General features: G+C 39.2%; 1 protein-coding gene across 7 annotated transcripts in view; it reads left to right on the top strand.

Moving 5' to 3' along the window:
- The window catches only part of IL31RA (interleukin 31 receptor A), an 86,358-nt gene that overhangs the window by 22,485 nt on the left and 42,682 nt on the right, over nucleotides 1-21,191 (top strand). For all 7 annotated transcript variants that reach the window (XM_075932446.1, XM_075932445.1, XM_075932443.1 and 4 more), the window contains 5 exons: nucleotides 7,615-7,766; nucleotides 9,118-9,241; nucleotides 13,029-13,204; nucleotides 15,578-15,723; nucleotides 19,855-20,020. In XM_075932446.1, coding sequence (XP_075788561.1) covers nucleotides 7,615-7,766; nucleotides 9,118-9,241; nucleotides 13,029-13,204; nucleotides 15,578-15,723; nucleotides 19,855-20,020 — 764 coding nt within the window. The remainder of the gene's footprint in view (nucleotides 1-7,614; nucleotides 7,767-9,117; nucleotides 9,242-13,028; nucleotides 13,205-15,577; nucleotides 15,724-19,854; nucleotides 20,021-21,191) is intronic.

The following is a 21,191-nucleotide window of genomic DNA, read 5'->3' as shown; positions in this document are numbered from 1 at the left end:
TATTTTTATATAGTGGTGTGAAGAAACGTTATTTGTGATTGCATCTATTATGGGAATAAATGAATTACTTTTTTCTCCAAGGCTTTCATTTGAAAATCACTTAAAACAAGCTCCCCATGATTCTCTTCAGCCTCCCCAAATTTGATTACTTATAGACATATATTTTATAGGTAAGAATGTTTTGGAATAAGTCTATTAATCTTTAACTCCAAGCCTCAGACTTTTGTGGGCTTACTCATAACTGTGCATTTTAGCACTTTCAAGCCTATTTAGTATAAACACCACTATTATAAAAGTAATTTATTTGTATTTTGTTTGAACACATCATATAGCTAGTCATTGTATATCCAACAATGTGATGTTGGCTAATATTATTTTTAGGTGTATTAATGGGAGTATGGTATTTTATCATAGAATGCTAGAACTGGAAGGGACCTCGAGAGGTCATCAAATCCAGTCCCCTGCACTCACAGCAGGATCAAGCACTTACTAGATCATCCTTGACAGATGCCTATCTAACCTGCTCTTTAATATCTCCTGTGGTGAAGATTCCACAACCTCCCTAGTTAGTTCATTCTAGTGTTTAACCACCCTGACAGTTAGGAAATTTTTCTAATGTCCAACCTAAACCTCCCTTGCTACAATTTAAGCCCTTTGTTTCTTGTCCTGTCCTCAGAGGCCAAGGAGAACAATTTTTCTCCCTCCTCCTTGTGATACCCTTTTAGATACTTGAAAACCATTATCATGTCCCCTCTCAGTCTTCTCCTTTCCAAATTAAACAAGCCCAGTTTTTCAGTCTTCCCTCATAGATCATGTTCCCTAGACCTTGAATCATTTTTGTTGCTCTTCTCAAGACCTTCTCCAATTTCTCCAAATCTTGTATTGGACACACTACTCCAATTCAGGCCTAATCAGCGCACAGTACAGTGGAAGAATGACTTCTCGTGCCTTACTCACAACACTCCTGTTAATGAATCCCAGAATCATGTTTGCTTTTTTTATAGAACAGTGTCACACTGACTCATATTTAGCTTGTGGTCCACTATCATCCCTAAATCTCTTTCAGCAGTATTCCTTCTTAGACAGTCACTTTCCATTCTGTGTGTGTGAAACTGATTTTTCTTCTTTGATAGATGTCCCTGTGGGTGCTCCACATTGGGTCGGTGTGCCGCCACTGAGCCTCAGATTGGAGATTTCAGAGCAGTGTGTCTGGGGCCGCAGTCATTGTGCATGAGTGAGCCCCTCCTTCCTGCTCCCCAAACCATGCTCTAAGGTGTCAGGCTTCCAGTTGCCTGCCTCATCAGCTGTAGCAGCATCTGGCACTGATACAATCTCGCTGGCGCAACATAAGAGTGTGGCCCCGACCATACCAACAGGTTGCGTCCACCTCTACCACAGAGATGCCTAATGCGGTGCTACTCTCCTTGGCACCGAGGCATGAGTCAACGCCCAAATACCATCTGTGCCTCCCACTACAGCACCAACCATGCCAGCTGGGCACTACACTCAGCACAGAGATTTGTTAGTCTCATCTACTTTAACTCGTGATTTTTAGACCCTGCTGGCTCTCCTGCTATGTTAACATCACAGAGATCATTTTCTCAGGAAAGATTTTCATCCAAATCTCAAGATGAATTCTCGAGGGGTTTTTCCCCAGAAAATTCTCCTTACATAGATCAGACTATTTTTCCAGACCCTACCAGGAATTTTGGAATATGCCTTCATGTAATGGTAATCCCTTAGTACTCCCACCCACGCTAAACCCCCGTGGCAATACTGGGACAAATGGCAAGATTATCAAAAGCACCAGCATGGCTGGAAATGACACAGAGTGCAATATTCCCCTTCTAAACAAATACATGAAGGGGACCCACCCATACAAGAAGGGGAAGCCTCCCTGACCCTAAATGAACCTACCCCAGTGGAGGGAGGGTCTGTTGCCCCAGCTCTGATTACCTTAGATGATGATGCACATTTCCAAGACCTTTTTAAACATGTAGCTGCTGAATTACACATTCCTCTTCAGGAGGTTGGGGAGAATCAGCACGAGTTAACTGATATATTGCACTCAGTAACACCATCTAAAATAGCACTGCCAATTAATCCAGCAATAATATAACCAGCAAAGATGGTGTGGCAAACTCTCAATCTCTTCTGCCATAAGAGAACAGAGAAGAAGTATTATGTGCCAACAAAGGGATCTAAATTTCTCTTTACTCACCCAATACCTAATTCCCTCATAGTGGAGGTGGCACGCCAAAAATTCAAGCAGCATCAATTTCGGTCCACTCCATCGGGCCATGATAGCAAAAGACTTAACTCATTTGGACACAAAATATACGCGTCTTCCACTTTGCAATTTCACGTTTCTAACTACACAGTTTTATTAAGCATATATGACTACAGAAATTACACCAAACTTAACTTTATCGCAGATATTCCTGAGGCTAAAAGACAATAGTACAAAGCGCTGATATTTGCAGGTCACACGATTGCTAGAACGTCATTGCAAGCTGCCTTAGATGCTGCTGACACAGCTGAATGATTCACAGCAACAGCAGTACTAATGAGAAAGGTGTCATGGTTTAACTCCATTCCCCAGAAAAATTCAATCTACAGTGGAAGATCTTCCTTTCAACAGTCAGAAGTTGTTTGCAGCTAACACCAATGAAATTTTATACTCCATGAAAGACTCCAGAGTAACGCTTCACTCCTTGGGAATGGCCAACCAACCACCTTAAAGAAGACAGTATAGACCTCGATACCCTCCATTTGCCCAATATTATAACAGACAAGACCAACATCAACAGAACAGAGGTAGAGTCAGAATCCAACACCACTGCCCCTCCTCTACCAACTCCCAACAGTCGCAGCAGTCCAATAAGCAAATTTGAACATCAGGTTGGGGGTCATGAGAGCCTCTCACCTGTTTCCAACGCCATAATCGCAAGCAGACTTGTGCCATCATCGACTGCTATCCTCCTTTAACAACTGGAAATGTATAACCTCTGACAGAAGGGTCCTCCAGATAATTGAGAGGCTATCTTATCTCCTTCCCACCTCGCTTCCTGGTCTCCCTTCAGGTACCACTCTCACAAGATTCAATAAATTCATTCAGAAAAAAAAATTCAAGATGATAATGCATGCTACTATATTACTGGAGTTGAAACAGGATGAATGAGTCTCGTCCCTCGACTTGCAAGATGCATACTTTCACATTGCCAGCCATCCTGATCAGATGTTTTCTTCATTTTGTTGTAGAATCTCAACATTACTAATACAAGGTGTTTCCATTTGGACTCTATGGCCCCGAGAGTCTTTTCAAACGTTCTGGCGGTTGTCACTGCATATCTGAGAAAACAAAGTAGTATCATAATTCCTTACTTGGACAATGGCCTTCTCAAGGTTTGCTCACACAACTATTCCTGCCATTCTCTGTCAGTTACAAGACACCTGTTCCAACACCTCAGGCTGCAAGTGAACGAAGCCAAATCGACACTGTCTCCTACACAAAAGATACAATTTATAGGAGCGTGTCTCACTTCAACAAGGGCTACCACATCCCTTCTTGTGAACCATTTCCAAAAAATTGTGGCCTTGGTAAACACCTTACGATCCAGCCCCTACACAACGGCACTTGAATGCCTTTGGTCATTGGGGCACATGGCAGTGTGCACTTTCATTGTCAACAATGCTCGCCTTCACGTGAGATGCTTACAGAGCTGACTGGAACAGGTTTACAGACCCAATAGCCACCCACTATCCAAATCCCTAGTTTTCCCCATGATAGTCAAGGAGTCCTTACATTGGTGGTTAAGTCAACAGAACCTTTGTTCCAGAGTCCCCCTCCACCCGCCAGAACTGTCTGTCTCCATGACAACAGATATACTTCGTACAGGATGGGGCACCCATCTACAACAACACATGCCAGGGTCTGTGGTCCAGCAGAGACAAGAACTTAGACATAAACGTCCTGGAATTCTGTGCAGTCAGGAATGCATGCATCAAATTCCTTCCATTCATCACCAACAGTCATGTCAGACTGTACATAGACAATGTCTCAGCAATGTTTTATATAAATCTTCAGGGTGGAGCCCGATCTCAAGCACTTTGCACAGAGGCCATAGCACTTTAGAACTGGTGCCTAAAATACAAGATAAATATTACCGCAATGCACCTTCCAGGCACCTTGAACACAATGGCAGACGTACTCAGCAGAGTGTTCCCAACCAAACATGAATATAAATTATGAATCCACACATATTGGTGGACATCTTCTGACAGTGGGGTCACCCCACCATAGATCTGCTTGCCACACAATCCAACAAGAAATGTCCCCTATTTTGTTCCAGGGGATGCATTGGCAAGGGATCAATGGGAGATGCCTTCCTCATCAGCTGGACATCCTGCCTAATGTACGTTTTTCCTCCCATACCCCTGTTGAACAGGGTAGTCCACAAGACAAAGAGAGACAAAACCCATCTAATACTTATAGCTCCAGCATGGCTATGCCAACCATGGTTACCCTTACTAATGGCTACCCTTACTAATGGCTATGTCCTGCGCATTACCAATCCACCTACCTTACAGCGAGGATCTCCTTCTTCATTGAGGCCTCCACTCACTACACCTGAAGGCGTGGCTCCTGGATCATTCTCTGTGATAAAATTGACTTGCTCAGAACAAGTACAAATGGTCCTTCTATGCAGTAGGACACCGAGCACCCATAAGACTTACCTTCAGAAATGGAAAAGATTCTCAACGTGGTGAGTACACCACTGGGTAGCTCCTTTAATATCCTCCTTTCCTACCATCTTCGACTACCTTCTGTACCTTAAATGAAAGGGCCTTGCAATAAGTTTCATTAAAGTTCATCTTCCTGCTCTTACTCCCTTCCACTGTAAGATAGACGACTCATCCATATTTGCACATCCACTCACCAAGAGGTTTTTAAAGGGTCTTTGGGCACTTTATCCAGATATCAATCAACCAACACAACCATGGGGCGTGCATTTAATACTGAATGCTTTAACTCAGCCGCCTTTTGAGCCAGTGGCCACCACCTCAGTATTACACTTATCCATAAAAACTGTTTTCCTCATAGCTATTACCTCAGCAAGACGGGTGGTAGAGATCACAGCCCTAATGGCTGATCCCCCCCCCCATACACCACCTTTTTTAAAGACAAGATCCCTTTACATACCCGTTCCAAATTTCTCCCCAAGGTACACTCATTCTTCCACCTCAGTCAGACAATACAGCTTCCTACCTTCTTCCCCAAACCACACACCAGTTCCTTCAAGATGAAAACGCACACCCTTGACCTGCACAGAGTACTCTTTTTACCTGCAATTAACTAAACCTTTTTGAGCATCTCGGAGACTATTTGTGTTGATAGCTTGGCTCTTATTGTGGTTTGCTATCTCATCACAGAGACTCTTTCCCACTGGATCTCAGATTGAATCAAGCTGTGTTACTCAGTCAGAGGTATCCCCTCCAGATAGCATAAGGGTACTCAACCACAGCCATGGCTACCTCAATAGCATTCCTCTGCAAAGTACCCATAAGAGACATTTGCGCAGCTGCTACATGGTCTTCTGACCATACGTATGCAAAGCACTATGCACTTACACAGGGACCTCTCTCCAACTTGAAACTAGCTAAGGCTTTCTTTCCACCGCTTTTCTGCCAGATCCGAAGTTCCTACCTCCCTAAACAGAAATAGCTTTGTAGTCACTTACTGTGGAGCACCCATGGGGGTATCTCTTGAAGAAGAGATTACCTCGATAGTAACTGATGTTCTTCAAGATGAGTGTTCCCATGGGTGCTCCACAACCCTCCCTTCCTCCCCTATACTTAGGGATTTTGGCCTTCTCATGGCATCATTCCGGGGTAGAGAAGGAACTGAATAGTGGGAGGGGAGGGGCTCATACATGCACGATGACTGCAACCTGAGAGCATGCGGCTGCAGGCATGTGCATGTGCGGCCCCAGGGACACTGCTCTGAAATCTCTGATCTGAGGGGTGGTGGCAGCACACCAACCTAATGTGAAGCACCCATGGGGACACTCATCTTGAAAACATCAGTTACTATCGAGGTGAGTAACCTCCTCTTCTTTCCTAAGTGGAGTATTTTGTATTTTTCCTTATTAAACTTTATCCTATTTGCCTTATTCTCTAGTTTGTCCAGATCATTTTGAATTTTGACCTAATCCTTCAGAGCACTTGCCACCCCTTCCAGCTTGGTATCCTCTTCAAACTTAATAAGTTTACGGTCTATGCCATGATCTAAATCGTTGATGAAGATATTGAACAGAACCAGTCCCAGAACAGACCCCTGCAGAACCCCTTTCTATGCCCTTCCAGCATGACTCTGAATCATTAAGAACCACTCTCTCAGAGAGGTTATTTTTGTAGAGTGGTGTAAGATCATGTCTACACTTTGTGGTAGATCAGCACTGGTGCAATGGATGCAGTGGATATCGATTAAGGAAATCTGGTGAAGATGCGCTAAAACAATATATATGGAAGACATACTGCAGATAAGTGAAAAATATCTTTTGGTAAAGTAATCCATTAATTTCTTAAATACATTCTGTAGAAGTTCTAGGAAAGTGTCTTAGAATCATAGAATAATAGGACTGGAAGGGACCTCGAGAGGTCATCGAGTCCAGCCCCCCGCCCTCAAGGCAGGACCAAGCTCTGTCTACACCATCCCTGACAGATGTCTATCCAACCTGTTCTTAAATATCTCCAGAGAGGGAGATTCCACCACCTCCCTTGGCAATTTATTCCAATATTTGACCACCCTGACAGTTAGGAATTTTTTCCTAATGTCCAATCTAAACCTCCCCTGCTGCACTTTAAGCCCATTACTCCTTGTCCTGTCCTCAGAAACCAAGAGGAACAAATTTTCTCCTTCCTCCTTGTGACACCCTTTTAGATATTTGAAAACTGCTATCATGTCCCCTCCTTAATCTTCTTTTTTCCAAACTAAAAAAGCCCAGTTCATGAAGCCTGGCTTCATAGGTCATGTTCTCTAAACCTTTAATCATTCTTGTCGCTCTTCTCTGTACCCTTTCCAATTTCTCCACATCTTTCTTGAAATGTGGCGCCCAGAACTGGACACAGTACTCCAGCTGAGGCCTAACTAGCGCAGAGTAGAGTGGCAGAATGACTTCGCGAGTTTTGCTTACAACGCACCTGTTGATACAACCTAGAATCATATTTGCTTTTTTTGCAACAGCATCACACTGTTGACTCATATTCAACTTGTGGTCCACTATGACCCCTAGATCTCTTTCCGCCATGCTCCTTCCTAGACAGTCGCTTCCCATCTTGTATGTATGGAACTGATTGTTCCTTCCTAAGTGGAGCACTTTGCATTTCTCTTTATTAAACCTCATCCTGTTTACCTCTGACCATTTCTCTAACTTGCTAAGGTCTTTATAAAATGTTTCCTATTATGGCTGTTGAGAAGTTTTCTAGAGAGAATACACTTGGTGCAATATGAATTTAATGAAGAGTTATTAAAGATAGCCTATAAATATTTTTCCTGTATTTTGGGATGATTTTAAGTATTTTCCTCTTTCTGCTTTTTGTTTTTGGTATTAGACCTATTTTTATGGATACAGATTGCGATGATATTTGCCAGACAAATCAAAGTGTATGCTATTTATTTTATCCATTTACTGATCCAGACTATGTTAATGTGACAGAGGAAGAAGAAAAAATGGATTTTCACTCTATACAAGATATAAAATCAGGTAACTTGATGTACATATCAATAGTTTATCTTCATTTCTTGGATCTTCCTAGACAAAAACTACGTTAAGCTGGAGTCAGTGTTGAGAGAACATATTGATAAGTTCCTTAAGGCTAAAAAAATTACTAGGATGTTGTTATGGATACAGTTAAAAGAAACCCACACATGAGAAGATAAGAAATAGAGCTAGTTGGAAAATCTTTGACCGAACCATTTTCTATTAGAATATGTAATTTGGTTGAAATTGAAATGCTTTGCAAAATCAAGTCCATTCTGCCAAAATTCAAATATGGAGAAAAACGAGGAAAAGTCCTGACACCATTGAAACATCACTTTTCAACATTTTTGGAAGAAAACATTTTGGTTTCTCATTTTGAACTTACTTTGTTTTGAATTTTTAACTTTTGTATTGTATGATGTACAGTATATAAATCCTAACAAAACATTGTCAAAAAAAGAAACATTTAGATTTATCTGAAATTATTTTTATTTCGCATTTTGTTTCAATTCAGAATGAAGCCAAACTTTTTAAAAATATCAAAATCTTTTCTGAAATGGCAATTCAATCCTCCACTGAGCTGTAGTGAGAGTAAAGCACTTCTAGCAAATACTGTGCCTGTACTTTAATTATAGTGTGTTAAAAGTAATCACTAATCATTGTGTTTTGGCTGGGCAATTTATGTGCAGTCACATTTTGTTGATAGAATAATGGATTTTATAAGTTTACAAATGTCCTGACTATCAGAGGGAACTGTTAATGCTCACTATCTCTGAAAATCCAACTTTCATCTTTTTAAAGACAACCCAATGACAAAATGTGCTATTTAAGACTGGAACTGCTTTTCCAAAACCAACTTCCTTTTGTCCAGTTCAGTCTTTGGCATGGCTACACACAGTCAATAAATGCCCAGCAGCCACAGGTTTTTGATTGTTTTTTACTATTTAAACAAACTTAATAGTACTCAAAGAGAGTTGCAGGAACATCAGCCTCCAAATAGGCTGCTGATAATTTTGATCCTTGCAGAATGGATCAAGGCAAGCTGTGGGCCAGATTCGACTGGCAGGCCATAGGTTCCCCATCCCATTAGATTATGTTTACATCATTGGTTAGTATTTTTATACCAGGTTTGGGCAGAGATTGTTTTTTATCTTGTTAGTTTTCATTCATCATATAACTAGAGTTTTCATCTCTAAATGTTTGGTTGTTCAATTAAAGACGGAAATCCATAATTTAAGACAAGAAAAGCCATTACACAAGTTACCTACAGAAGATAAGTACTAAAAGAAAAATTAAATGTACTATAATAAAATGCCATTTTCCTAGAAATCAGTTTTTTTATCTCACTTTACAGTCTATACAGACACGAGAAAAAATATTACCTGCATTTATTATTACAATGACTATTGTGTTCGTAGATGGACTGCAAGAAAAGTTACCTATCTTAAAGAAACAAAATATGCTCAGGTTAATATTCAGTAAGTATCTAATGCCTTTATTATAAGAATGCTTCGGAGTAATTGAATTCTAAACTAACTGTATGTATTCAATTTTCAGTAACAGTATTTGGCGTTAATACACACATCACATTTCTAGACTACTATGAAACATTAACTAATACCCCTCAACACACCTTGAAAGTAAATTGGCAAATATTATTCTCATTCTCAACAGGCAAACACGCAGAAGGATAAAATGGCTTGACAAGAACACAGATTGAATCAATGTCAAAGATAAATTTGGAATTCAGAACAATCTAATTCTTAGCACTTTGCACAACTAATATAACAGCGCTGTCTCTTTTTCCCTCTGCAGTTTTTATTCTGATCAGTTTGTTGATATCATGCAATATGTTTCCATGCCCTAACTATGTGTTCTAACTGAAATTAAGGTTGTTGAGAAAAGATCATCAACATGTTGATAATTAATGTTGATAAATATAAAGGAATGCACATTGAAAAAAATAATCCCAACTATACATATAATATGATGGTGACTAATCTAGAAGAGAGACTTGGAGTGATTGTGGATAGTTTTCTGAAAACATCCACTCTGTGCAGCGACAGTGAAAAAAGCAAACAGAATGCTAGGAATAATTAAAAAAGGGATATAAAATAAGACCAAGAACATCTTATTACCTCTGTATAAAACCATGGTGTGCCCAATTCTTGAATATTGTGTGCAGACGTAGTCGCCTCATCTCAAAAAAGATATACAGGCAGTCCCCAGGTTACATGGATCCGACTTACATCGGATCGCTACTTACAAACGGGGTGAGGCAACCCTGCACTAGCTTCTTCCCCCCAGCAGACCAGGGAGACGCGAAGCTAGCCCCCCCCCCCAGCAGACCAGGGAGACGCGGAGCGGCTTTTCTCAGCAGACACCTCAGCTTGAGAATAAAGGACTGAGGGAAGTGAAGTGTGGGAGAATAAAACTGAGCTCTGGAGAAATGTTTGGCTAGAGTTTCCCCTACAATATGTACCAGTTCTGACTTGCATACAAATTCAACTTAAGAACAAACCTACAGTCCCTATCTTGTACGTAACCCGGGGACTGCCTGTATTGGCATTGGAAAAGGTTCAGAAAAGGGCAATTACAATTATTTGGGGTTTGGAACAGGGCCCATATGAAGAGAGATTAAAAAGACTTCGACTTTTCAGCTTAGAAAAGAGTATACTAAGGGGGGATATGATAGAGGTCTATAGCATCATGACTGGTATGGGAAAAAGTGAATAAGGAAAAGTTATTTACTTGTTCCCATAATATGAGAACTAGCTTGTCACGAAATGAAATGGATACATAGCAGGTTTAAAACAAACAAAAGGAAATTTATCTTCACTCATTGCTCAGTCAACCTGTGGGACTCTTTGCCAGAGGATGTTATGAAGACCAGGAGTTTAACAGGGTTCAAAAAAGAACTAGATAAATTCATGGAGGTTAGATCAGGATGGATAGGAATAGTGTCCCTAGCCTCTGTTTGTCAAAGGTTGGAAATGGATGACAGAAGAGGGATCACTTGATGATTACCTGTTCTGTTCTTTCCATCTGGGGAGCCTGGCATTGTCCACTGTTGGAAAACAGGTTACTGGGCTAGATGGACTTTTGGTCTGTCACAGTATGGCCGTTCTTCTGTTCTTAACATATCCAATGTAAATGCAGATTTTGGGTAGATTGATGGACAAAACTGCCAATATCAAGGATGAATGCGCAGTACAAATATAAATCCCCTAGTAGTCAGTTTTATACTTGTTTTGGTAAATTTGCAATGATGGCTAACGTTTTATGTTAAACTAATACAAATTATTAGAAAATTAAATACAGTAGATTTAATTCTGCCTTCAGATATGCACATGTAACTCCTTTTGTCTTCAATGGTAGTTACGTTGGTGTAGCAAACACCAGTTTATGCTATTAATATTGAAGTCTTTAGAAATAAAAAAACTGTGGAATTAAGAGGAAAAACAAAATAATGGGTTCGTCTATTAAGCATCATCTATTAAGATTACCCAACACTTCACATAATGACTTAATTTCGGTTTGACAAATCTTAACCAAAGTTTAACCTAAAATTTTGTGTTGGTTGTGTGCCCTGGACTGACCACTATTATTTTATTTTTTATGTAAATTTTCAACTAAAATGTTACATCCATTTCTGAAAGCTAGGTTAGGAAAAATAAATTGTTTTGCAATTTTTAAAAAAAATCTAGTAACTTTTTCTTTGAGATGTTCTAATAGTCCCATGCTTTGGACAGGGCACAAAATTTGGCAAAAGGATGATCATTGTATTAGTGATGTGACTTTTTGCTGTTTCTGTGAAAAAAATTTGACCAAATTATAAGGATTTGAAAAATCTCAGTTCACACAGTCTCAACGGACATGTTGCAGGTTAGCAGATAAAATCTCTAAATATTCCATCCTCACCAAATATGCTGCATCCTCTCACAATATTTGTTGTTTACCAGACTGCACCATCCCCACAGAGTGACTGAGTATGGATGTTTCATCAACTTACTTTGTTACTGAATTTAAGATTGCCAGCTTTCTAATAGCAGAAAATCGAACACTCTTGCCCTACGAGAGGGACATGCCAGCCACTTCCCTGATGCCTTGTGGAACTGGATAGGGAGCCTGCCTGCCCTGGTGTGCCTCCAACTGGACTTTTAAGAGCCAGACACCTGGCAAACTTAACTGGGCGGTGACTGTGTTACCTTCAGACAATGAAGCAACTTTCTTCCACCCAGTAGTGCAAAGCTGGCCATGTAATTGCTGCTCCTGTCTATTCTTGGTCAGGGTGGGGTTGGACATCAGAATGAAGGGCAGTGAGCCTTTCTCTTCTGAGTTCTTAGTGACTCCCTTGCTGATACCTGGGCAGCATAGAGAATTTAAGCTGCTTCATTTCAGTGCAGAGGGGATAAGAGCTGGACCTGGCTGGAGGGAAAGGAGTAGGTAGGACAAGACCCTAATCTGGTTAGAAGGAACTGGTGGAGGTGGTGGGGAAGACTGGTACTGGCTGGGTAAGATAACTGGGACTGGGAGACAGAAAGTGGGTAGAATGAGAGCTAATGAGACATTGTCGTTGATGAAGAAAAATGTTTATGGTCAGATGAAATAAAAGGGATTTTTTTTAGTCTTGTATCACACCCCATCTTTGATGACAGGTTATGCTGGAATGGAAGAAACTCTTTCAAAAAGTATCTCTGTTTCCTATTCTCATGGTATGTCTTTTCACTGGTAGTCTGGCTTGTCTTTTTCCACATTTGAAACATACATGGCAATTCATTGCTTTTTCCCTTTTTCTTAATAGTTAACAGCTTTTCAGGTTCTAAAAACTTGAAAAACAAGATCCAACAGTATGGATTTTCAGGGGCATGCATTGAGAGAATGGCATTTGTTGGGTTAAGCTTCATTTAAGAGAAGAACATGTATGGATTTTAGTGGATATTTGTGTTTAAAGTATGATTTCTAATTGAATCTAATATTGTATGAAGTGTTGTGGTATTGGTCCCAGGAAATTAGAGAGACGAGATGAGTGAGGTAGTATTTTTGTTGAGCCAACTTCTGTTGTTGAGTAAAACAAGCTTTTGAGTCCACACAGAGCAGTTATTCTCAAAATCTTATCTCCCACCAACACAAGTTGATCCAATAAAAAATATTACCTTACTCACCTTGTCTCTATAGTTAAAACTAAGCCCATTAACTCTTTTAGCTGTCTTTGATTTAAAAAAAAAGTTTGAAAATTAACTGTTTTTGTTTTTGTTATGACAGGGATCAAAATTTGATGGATGCATTTCAAGAAGATACCTGTCAAAGTAGCAATGGATCATGTTCATTTTTCCCTCCATATACTCCAGTAGCTGAAGACTATTGTTGTCAGGTGAAAGCTGAAAATGTCTTGGGTGTTGGTATATCTGATTGCATTCCTATCAACACAAATACTATAGGTAACTTATTTTGTAAAATACTTAAAGATAAAATAATACATAACAAAAAATCAAATAAAACAATGTTGATATTTAATTATATAAAATAACTTTCTTACAAAATTAAGAAAAAGCATACCAAAAATAGAATACCAAATTGAGGATACAGCATACTTTTTAGACTAGGATTATATACAAGAAGTATCTCAAAAGGCTCCAGCTTTTTCTCTTTGGTTTTACTTTTACCATTAAAAAATAAGTACATTAATATGAAGTATGAGAACTCTATTTTATAGAGTATCTGCAAATCCACTTTATATCCATGGATCATTTTTATGGATTGGTTGCGGATACAAATTTTGTGTCCATCCAGGGCTCTCTGGATTATTCAGTAGGGAATCAAAGCAGCTGTGTTCTTGAATTAATAGCAAGAATATTTTATTTAAAGAAGAAACAAATCCTCCCCACGTGCCTTTCAACCAAAAGCCAGAATTAAACCTTATTGTTTGAACATTTGCATAGTTTTATTAATGAAAGTACATTACCTTCCTGTTCCCTCTTAAAGTGTAATATATACTGAAAGTAACATTTTAATGTAAAATATATTTATACATTTGAAAAGATTAGCATATTGGCAAAAACGGATACATGCAAGATTTGTCAATCTGACTCTTACTGTATTGCCTACATGGCCACCTCAACCTGTTACCTTGGTAAGGTCTAAGTGTCTCTAGTCCAGTGTTTCCCAAGTGGTGTACTGACAAACACCGGGGTTCCGTGAAGTAAAAATAAGAGTTCCGCGTGAAAATTCCATTACAATAACATTTTATTATTAAAAAAATTGTTTTTTTAAATATGTGCGATTAAACTAAATGTTGATCTCAGGACCTTGTTTAGCATTTGTTTGTTATTATCCTTACTTATTTGTGGTCTACTTTTTCAGCTCCATATATTAGACTTTTGTTAGGGGTTCCACAAATTTTTTTCAAGTTTAAAAGGTTTCTGTGGCCAAATAAAATTGGGAAGCACTGCTCTAACCTAAAAGTCTCCTGAACAGAAACCATCAGTTGTGTCAAATAGCTCTGTGGCTCTTGGATGTTTAGACTTGTCCAGTGAGAGCTCATCAACTGTTCTAGCATTTGTACGTCTCTCATTGAAAGAGGTTTTTTATTATTGTTGTGCTTCCTTGCCTTTTCATATCAATTCTTCCAGAATACTGCAACAGAACAGTGTTGAAAAACTTTGCCTTCATTAGTGCATTGCCAATGTGTGATTAAAAGCTCTTCTAATGTTGTACACATAATGCAATACATTAATTTACCTCAATATTTAAACTAATGGCCAGGAGAATTAGTATGAATCACTGAATTTTTATGAATTAGTAAATAAAGGTCAGATACTTCAACCGCCAGGCTTATTAAGCAGCACTTTTACTTAAATTGGATTATTTGAAGTGCTCTTCAGTCTCCAAAAGAATTTTAGGATTTGGCTCCAAGTAAACAGGGAGCTTTATCTTTTTCCCAGAATCCCTACATTGTGCATTCCACTGTGCCATTCTTCTAGTTAATTATTTAAAATAAATAAATCCATTATATGTATCATGCAAAACCAAGCATCCATTACCTTATTTTGTGTACCTCTTCCTCCCTCCATCTTATCTGATTCCACTTCTTCCTCTATTATGCTTTTGCCATAGCTTAGCAAGATTAGAATCTGAATAGGATGGAGTCCACATTTTTATATCTACATAAAGACTAGTGACAATTACAGTTCAGTCTTATTCATGTGAAAACTTTGCCTGTGTAATAAATCTACTGAGGGGAAAAAAGTACAACCTCCTCATTGGATACTTCTCAGCTGTAACACCCACAATTATATCAGCAGCATCAACTCTTTTCTCTTTTCTTCTCTCAATGCTTGTCTGTTCCATAACAGTTCTGCCAGTCCTTCCCTCAAAATTCTGTCACCCTTGAACCATCTTCTCGCTGAGTTCTCCCTTAGTCCTTGAGCTAGGACTCAGCTGCATCTCTGTTCTTTTCTCTGTCCCCTGCCTTTGAGAGGAGAATGTGGTGGTCACATTACAAATAGAAACAATAATTCAATACATTTACATATGAAAGAAAATTTCACATCTGTGTGCAAGTTAGTCTATAAACAATATATACAACTGTGTATGTAATCCCTTCCAATATATAGTTTTTCATAATTAGTTGGAATATGTGTAATATGCATTGATATGTGCAAATTTGTTACTTTATTATTCTAACAAAGTAAGTTGTAACTCTTCCTAGAATTTACATATTCAAGCTATTGTGGACTTTTATTTATAGAATAAGTTGTAGAATGATTTTGTTAAAAGTATGAGAACTTTATTTTTTTCTTCCTCAATTTTAGTGAAAACCAAGCCTCCTAAGATAGTTTCAGTAGAAACAATTGCTGGTGTGAAGCAGTTGCTTAACATAACCTGGGACAAACCTGATCCAACATCATTTGATTTAAATTGCCGGCTTCGATACCGAAAAACAAATTCAAACAATTCAGTAAGTTACATCATTATTTTCAGAATATTAGATCATTTGTCACTAACATAAATGATGATCCCTTCAAAAAGTGGCAACAAAAGGCAAAAACGTAAGATCAGTAATATTAACTAATATTTATTCATTTGTAATATAAGCATGCATGCATATTTGAACACAGTTTGACCCTCTCTAACTGGCACACTTTGGTCTGGCAACATCCTGGGTCTGGCATGATTTTAGTTAACCAGATGTCCACTCATCATCGGTGTGGCCAAGTTTCTTGAAGTCCAATAAAGTCTGACAGTAACCAGTCCTAGCTCTCAGTGTTCTGTGCTGTTGCTTAGCTCTAGTTTACCCCTAAATGTCTCCTAAGAGCCCAGCAAGCAGTGGAAGTGTTGCTAATGCTGCTAGACAAAACCGACCTCCTGTCATCTGGCAAATTCTCTGGTACAGCACCAGTCAAATCCCAAAGGTGCCAGACTAGAGATGTTCAAGCTGTGTAAGAAAATAGAGATGGATAAGACCTTCTGGTTAATTGTCAAGAGTGAATTTTTCTTGCCTTTCTGTCTGTTTCAGTGCCCACCCTACTCCTTACTTGTCTTAGCATAATTTCAATGAAGGTACCCCCAGGGTAACCAGTCAAGCCAACAATCAAACATGTTTTTCTTCCTGTTATTTTTTGGCAAATACAATACAGCCAGTCCCCAAGTTACGAATGGGTTATGGACCAAATACCTGGCCGTAACTCGAATGTTCATAAGTCGGACCCCATTGAGTTACATTGTGACCATGTTGTTCGTAAGCGCGGGTCGCGTTCGTAACTTGGGGACCATCTTTATGACCATTTAATGGGAGGTTTGGTCGTAAATGCGAACGGTCATAAATCGACCATTTGTAACTTGGGCACCGGCTATAGTTGTGTTCAGTTTAGATTAGAACAGAAGTAGGAGACATTTCTATTACAGCCTGGCTCCTGACTGAAAGAGAAATGTGTAAGCAGTGTGTTCTAGAACAGTGGTTCCCAACCTTTTTTTATACCATGGACCGGAAAACTCATTCAAAAACTGTTGGTAGATGAGCACTGAAATATTTGCATACTCATTATTGTATTTGCATATATTTATATTCACTATGGTGATTTTAAGAGGTCACATATTATTATACATTGCATCTGTACACACACAATGCATGTAATTGTAATGGTAGCCCATGGTGTAGGTGGCAAATCAAAGGAGGGGGAACATGTTGGTTAACACCACAGAGTCCTCCAGGTCTGACATTCTAATGAAAATAAACAGCACAAAAAAATCCCTTTCTATTAATAAGATCCTTTAAAGATTTTTTAACTTAATCTGATTTGTGTGCGTGTGTAGCAAGTCCTCTTTAAGAAGTCATTTGTTAGGTATGTAACCAAACAAACATGTTTCCAATCCAAGAGACATTGATAGGTCACTGGAAAGATAACAGGGCCAGGTAGAATAATGTCAGTCCAGCCCTAATCATCTCACCGGAGGTCGCGACCAGAAATAAATCATGTTAATTGTTATACTGTATCTCTGCAAGGTTGGAGTTTGAAGGTGTGGATGAGAGGTTTGGTTCACTGATAACAATACCTCAGAAGGAACCCAGAATATTTTTTTTCTTCTACCATAAATGAGTATTTTCCCAGAACAGTGTTTTTCTCTTCACCTCTCTAATGGTGAAAATATAATATAGGAATGGATCTGTGAACACATTGCTTCTTGCTGTGGAGCCCTGGCATGTTATCATGTTTCCAGTCATGACTTATCCAAAATGGCCTATTTTGATACTGCACCTATTGCAGAAATAATAGACATTGACAATAGACACAACTCATTGCACTGATAAGCTCAAGAAACATTGAAACCTACCTCAATTCCGACTGCGCTCAGCCCTGGTGGCCAATGCATCCTCTTTCCATGCATCCTCTTTCCATCCTCTACACACAGTGCTTGGCCCCAGCCATGCGTTGCTACCGCTTGGCCTCAGCCAGACATCACTGCCACTCTCCAAGCGGCCCCGCCAACCGGGCTGCATAGTGGCCACCAGAGCTGGAACTGGGACCACAGTGAGGCTGCCCCAGTTGGGTCAACCTCACCGTGGCCCTGGTTCCAGCCGCAACACACCTGGCTGCCTGCTACCCAACTCACTCTGCTGGGAATTACCTTACGGAGACCCTAGAGAGTGGGGCTAATTAAAAGCTGGGTGTGTGGCCTGGTATTGTGTCATGGCCTCACAGGCAGGGGTTTGCGGCCTACCGCCAGTCCATGGACTGGCAGTTGAGAGCTGCTGTTCTAGAAGATAGCTTATTTCTTCTTGCCTCACATTCCGGCTACCAGAATGACCTACAATTTTAAGTGGAAATGGTTTCCTATGAGCCTCTCTTCTTGCCTTCTAGATACAATTAGCAACTATTTGAGCCTACCAGAAACTAGGTCTTTGCCATCTCTTTTCAGCAGTTTCACACACAGTTTGAATCTTTTAAAGCCTTCCATACAAGCAAACAAACCCTTTTGTCCCAGGGATTTGAATGCAATCCTGATAGGGCAGATGAATGAAAGCCCTTTGAGCCACCCACTTCCTGTGAGTTTAAGACTTTACATGGAAGGTCATTTTTCTGGCTGCAGCGACTTCAGCCTGCACAGTGAAAGAGCATCATGCCCTAGTGACAGATCTGCCTTAACTAGACTTTACGGCTACGTCTAGACTGGCATGATTTTCCAGAAATGCTTTTAACGGAAAAGTTTTGCGTTCTGAGTTGAGCTGTCTACACTGGCCCTTTTGCCCGAACGGGAGCAGCACAGTATTTCCGCAAGAACACTGATAATCTTACATGAGATCGTCAGTGCTTTTGCGGAAATTCAAGTGGCCAGTGTAGACAGCTGGCAAGTTTTTCCGGAAAAGCGGCTGATTTTCCAGAAAAACTGGCCAGTCTAGACACAGCCTATAAGAATAAGGTGAGGTTGGAGACTTGACTGACATTCTTCTCCAAAGTAGTGTTGAAGTTCCACCTGTTAATAAGCCTATCACCCAACTTTCTTCCTATGATCACATTTCCTTCCCTAGGGAAGTGTTGCTCAGCGTTAAGACTCAGGGGTTCTAACTGGAGAGAATTAAAAATTTTAGAAGATCCAGAAAACTTTTTTTGTTTTGGAGACTATTTCAGGAATGTCTGTTTTGTGCATTTCTATAATTTCAACTGAGTTGAAACTAAGAAGGTTCATTTAATAAAAGACAAGGCAGTTCATTTCTGGTCCTCTCTTCATCTGTTTAGAAAGGGTTATTCCTTGGTTTTGGCCTCCAAGTGGGAATTTGATTTCAGACTCTCCATACTCTAGAACTTGTCTCCAACATAGGAGTGGCCAAACTCCCCACTGACACCCCAAAAGTTTTTTTTATGGCATTTCTCTATTCAGTTGTATGAGAATTAAGTGTGTGTCTCGCCTTTCTTACTGGTTAATTGTCACACTTCACTATTTTTTCAATTTAAGATGTTATCTTACCCTCTTTTTAGTGTACATTTAAAAAAAAATCCACCCTGTTCCAGTTGTTGGTGTCAGCCCTGTAGTTACTGCATGTTTTAGCTTTGTTCTCATTAACCAAAATATATAGAATTTGCCCATGAAAGCTCATGATTCTATAGATTTTGGTTAGTCTCTAAGGTGCCACAGAACTATTCATTGTTTTTCAGGGGGAGTTTCTCTGGGCATATTTTTTTTTAATCTTTTCATTGATATAGATTAGATTTTCTTATTGCTGGGACCTTTCATTCCCATTCAGTTGGGGATAACTGAAATATTGATGCTTCAGAGAGGGCATGGAGCAATGGCTAATAAGAAACCTAGCTTATGCTCTCTACTCCATTATTACTGCCGTTAAAGGTAAAATGTAACCTTAAGAGCTAGTGCCAATCTTATGGAACAATTGCAAAGATCTAGAAATGAGAGTGCTACATACAGGAGCAGAATTTTGTAAGATAAGTAGCTTTCCCTTTTGTTTACAATGGAGGGATGGTCTGGGAGTCATGATAGATATGGTCTTTGAGGTTTTTAAGTAGATAAAGTATCTGCTGAGGTTTATTTTTTCAATAAAGACAAAAGTATTTTATGTTCATGTTTTCACTTTTAGGTAATAGCTATTTTCAATGTGACTCAAAACAGAAGAACAACATCATTTAATCTTACGGAACTCTCGGATTTTACAGAGTATGCTATTGCTATTCAGTGTGTTATCATTGAATCAGAAATCTGGAGTGAATGGAGTCAAGAGAAAATAGGAAGAACAGAACAACAAGGCAGGCTAATGCTTTGCAATATAATTTTTCCTCGGGATTAATTTTGAATCTTTTGTCACAAAAGTTAAGATTTAATATTACCAGACAATTTTCAGCATATTGTCAGTCAGTTGATGTCATAGTTTGGCTTTGAAATTATGAAAACATATACATTCATTTAAAGACAGCTGATGGGGTGAGGAAAAGGTGGAACAGGAAACAAACTGAAAGGAATAAAAAGATCTGACAAGTGAGGAATATAGAATGGAGGAGGAAAATAAGGACTGATTAAAAGAAATAAAAATATAGACCTAGGAAAGGGAAGATGACCATAAAAAATGGGGGAGGGAGGGAAGAGACTGATGGCAATGAGAAGAAAAATAGAAGGTATACAGGGATCAATAAAGAAAACAACAAAGCCCCCCAAAGTGGTACAAAGGCAGAAACACAGAAACAAGCAGGGACAATACAAACAAAAGGTAACTAAAATTTCATTAAAGAGAATAAATTAATAAAAACAAATTAGAAACTCCCTAAATTCAGAAAGCAAATTAAAGCACAATGTGGAAAGGAATAAAAGGAAGTATACAGGCAGGGTTCTGAGGGAAGATGAGAGAGGCCAGATTAGTACATTAAATGTAAATGGCTGGAAACACCGCTAAAGCTCGAAGATGTTTTTCTTTAGGGCTATGTCTCCACTTTGCAGCGTTATTTTGGAATAACTGATATTATTCTGAAATAAAATAGTCCATGTCTACACAGTAAGCAGTTATTTCGACATAATGTTAAAATAATTGCAAGCTGCAGGACTTCTTACTCCCACTCCTGTAACTCTCATTTTATGAGGAGTAAGGGAAGTCGGAGGAAGAGTGTTGCTATGTAGACAGCGCCAAAAGCTGAAATAAGTTATTTTGACTTATGCTACCCAATTGACATAGCTCAAGTTGCTTATTTCGGTTTTATCCCTTCTGTGTAGACGTGTCCTAGTAGTATTACTAAGTCTATTTGTTTATATTTTGTATTAATATTGAGAAAGTTATTTACTTTCTCTTTACCTGTCACTACTTGTCCAATGCTAAGTAGGACATTAGTAGAGAGGGAATAGCAGTCATGAGCAGTGTTCCCTCTAAGATTTTCCATCCGTGAGTAAAGTCAGTTTTGTCTTGTGCACCAATAATGAGGTCATGTACAG

This window comes from Pelodiscus sinensis, chromosome 6 (assembly GCF_049634645.1).
Source record: "Pelodiscus sinensis isolate JC-2024 chromosome 6, ASM4963464v1, whole genome shotgun sequence".
NCBI lineage: Eukaryota > Metazoa > Chordata > Testudines > Trionychidae > Pelodiscus > Pelodiscus sinensis.
This window is presented reverse-complemented; position numbering and strand designations above follow the sequence as displayed.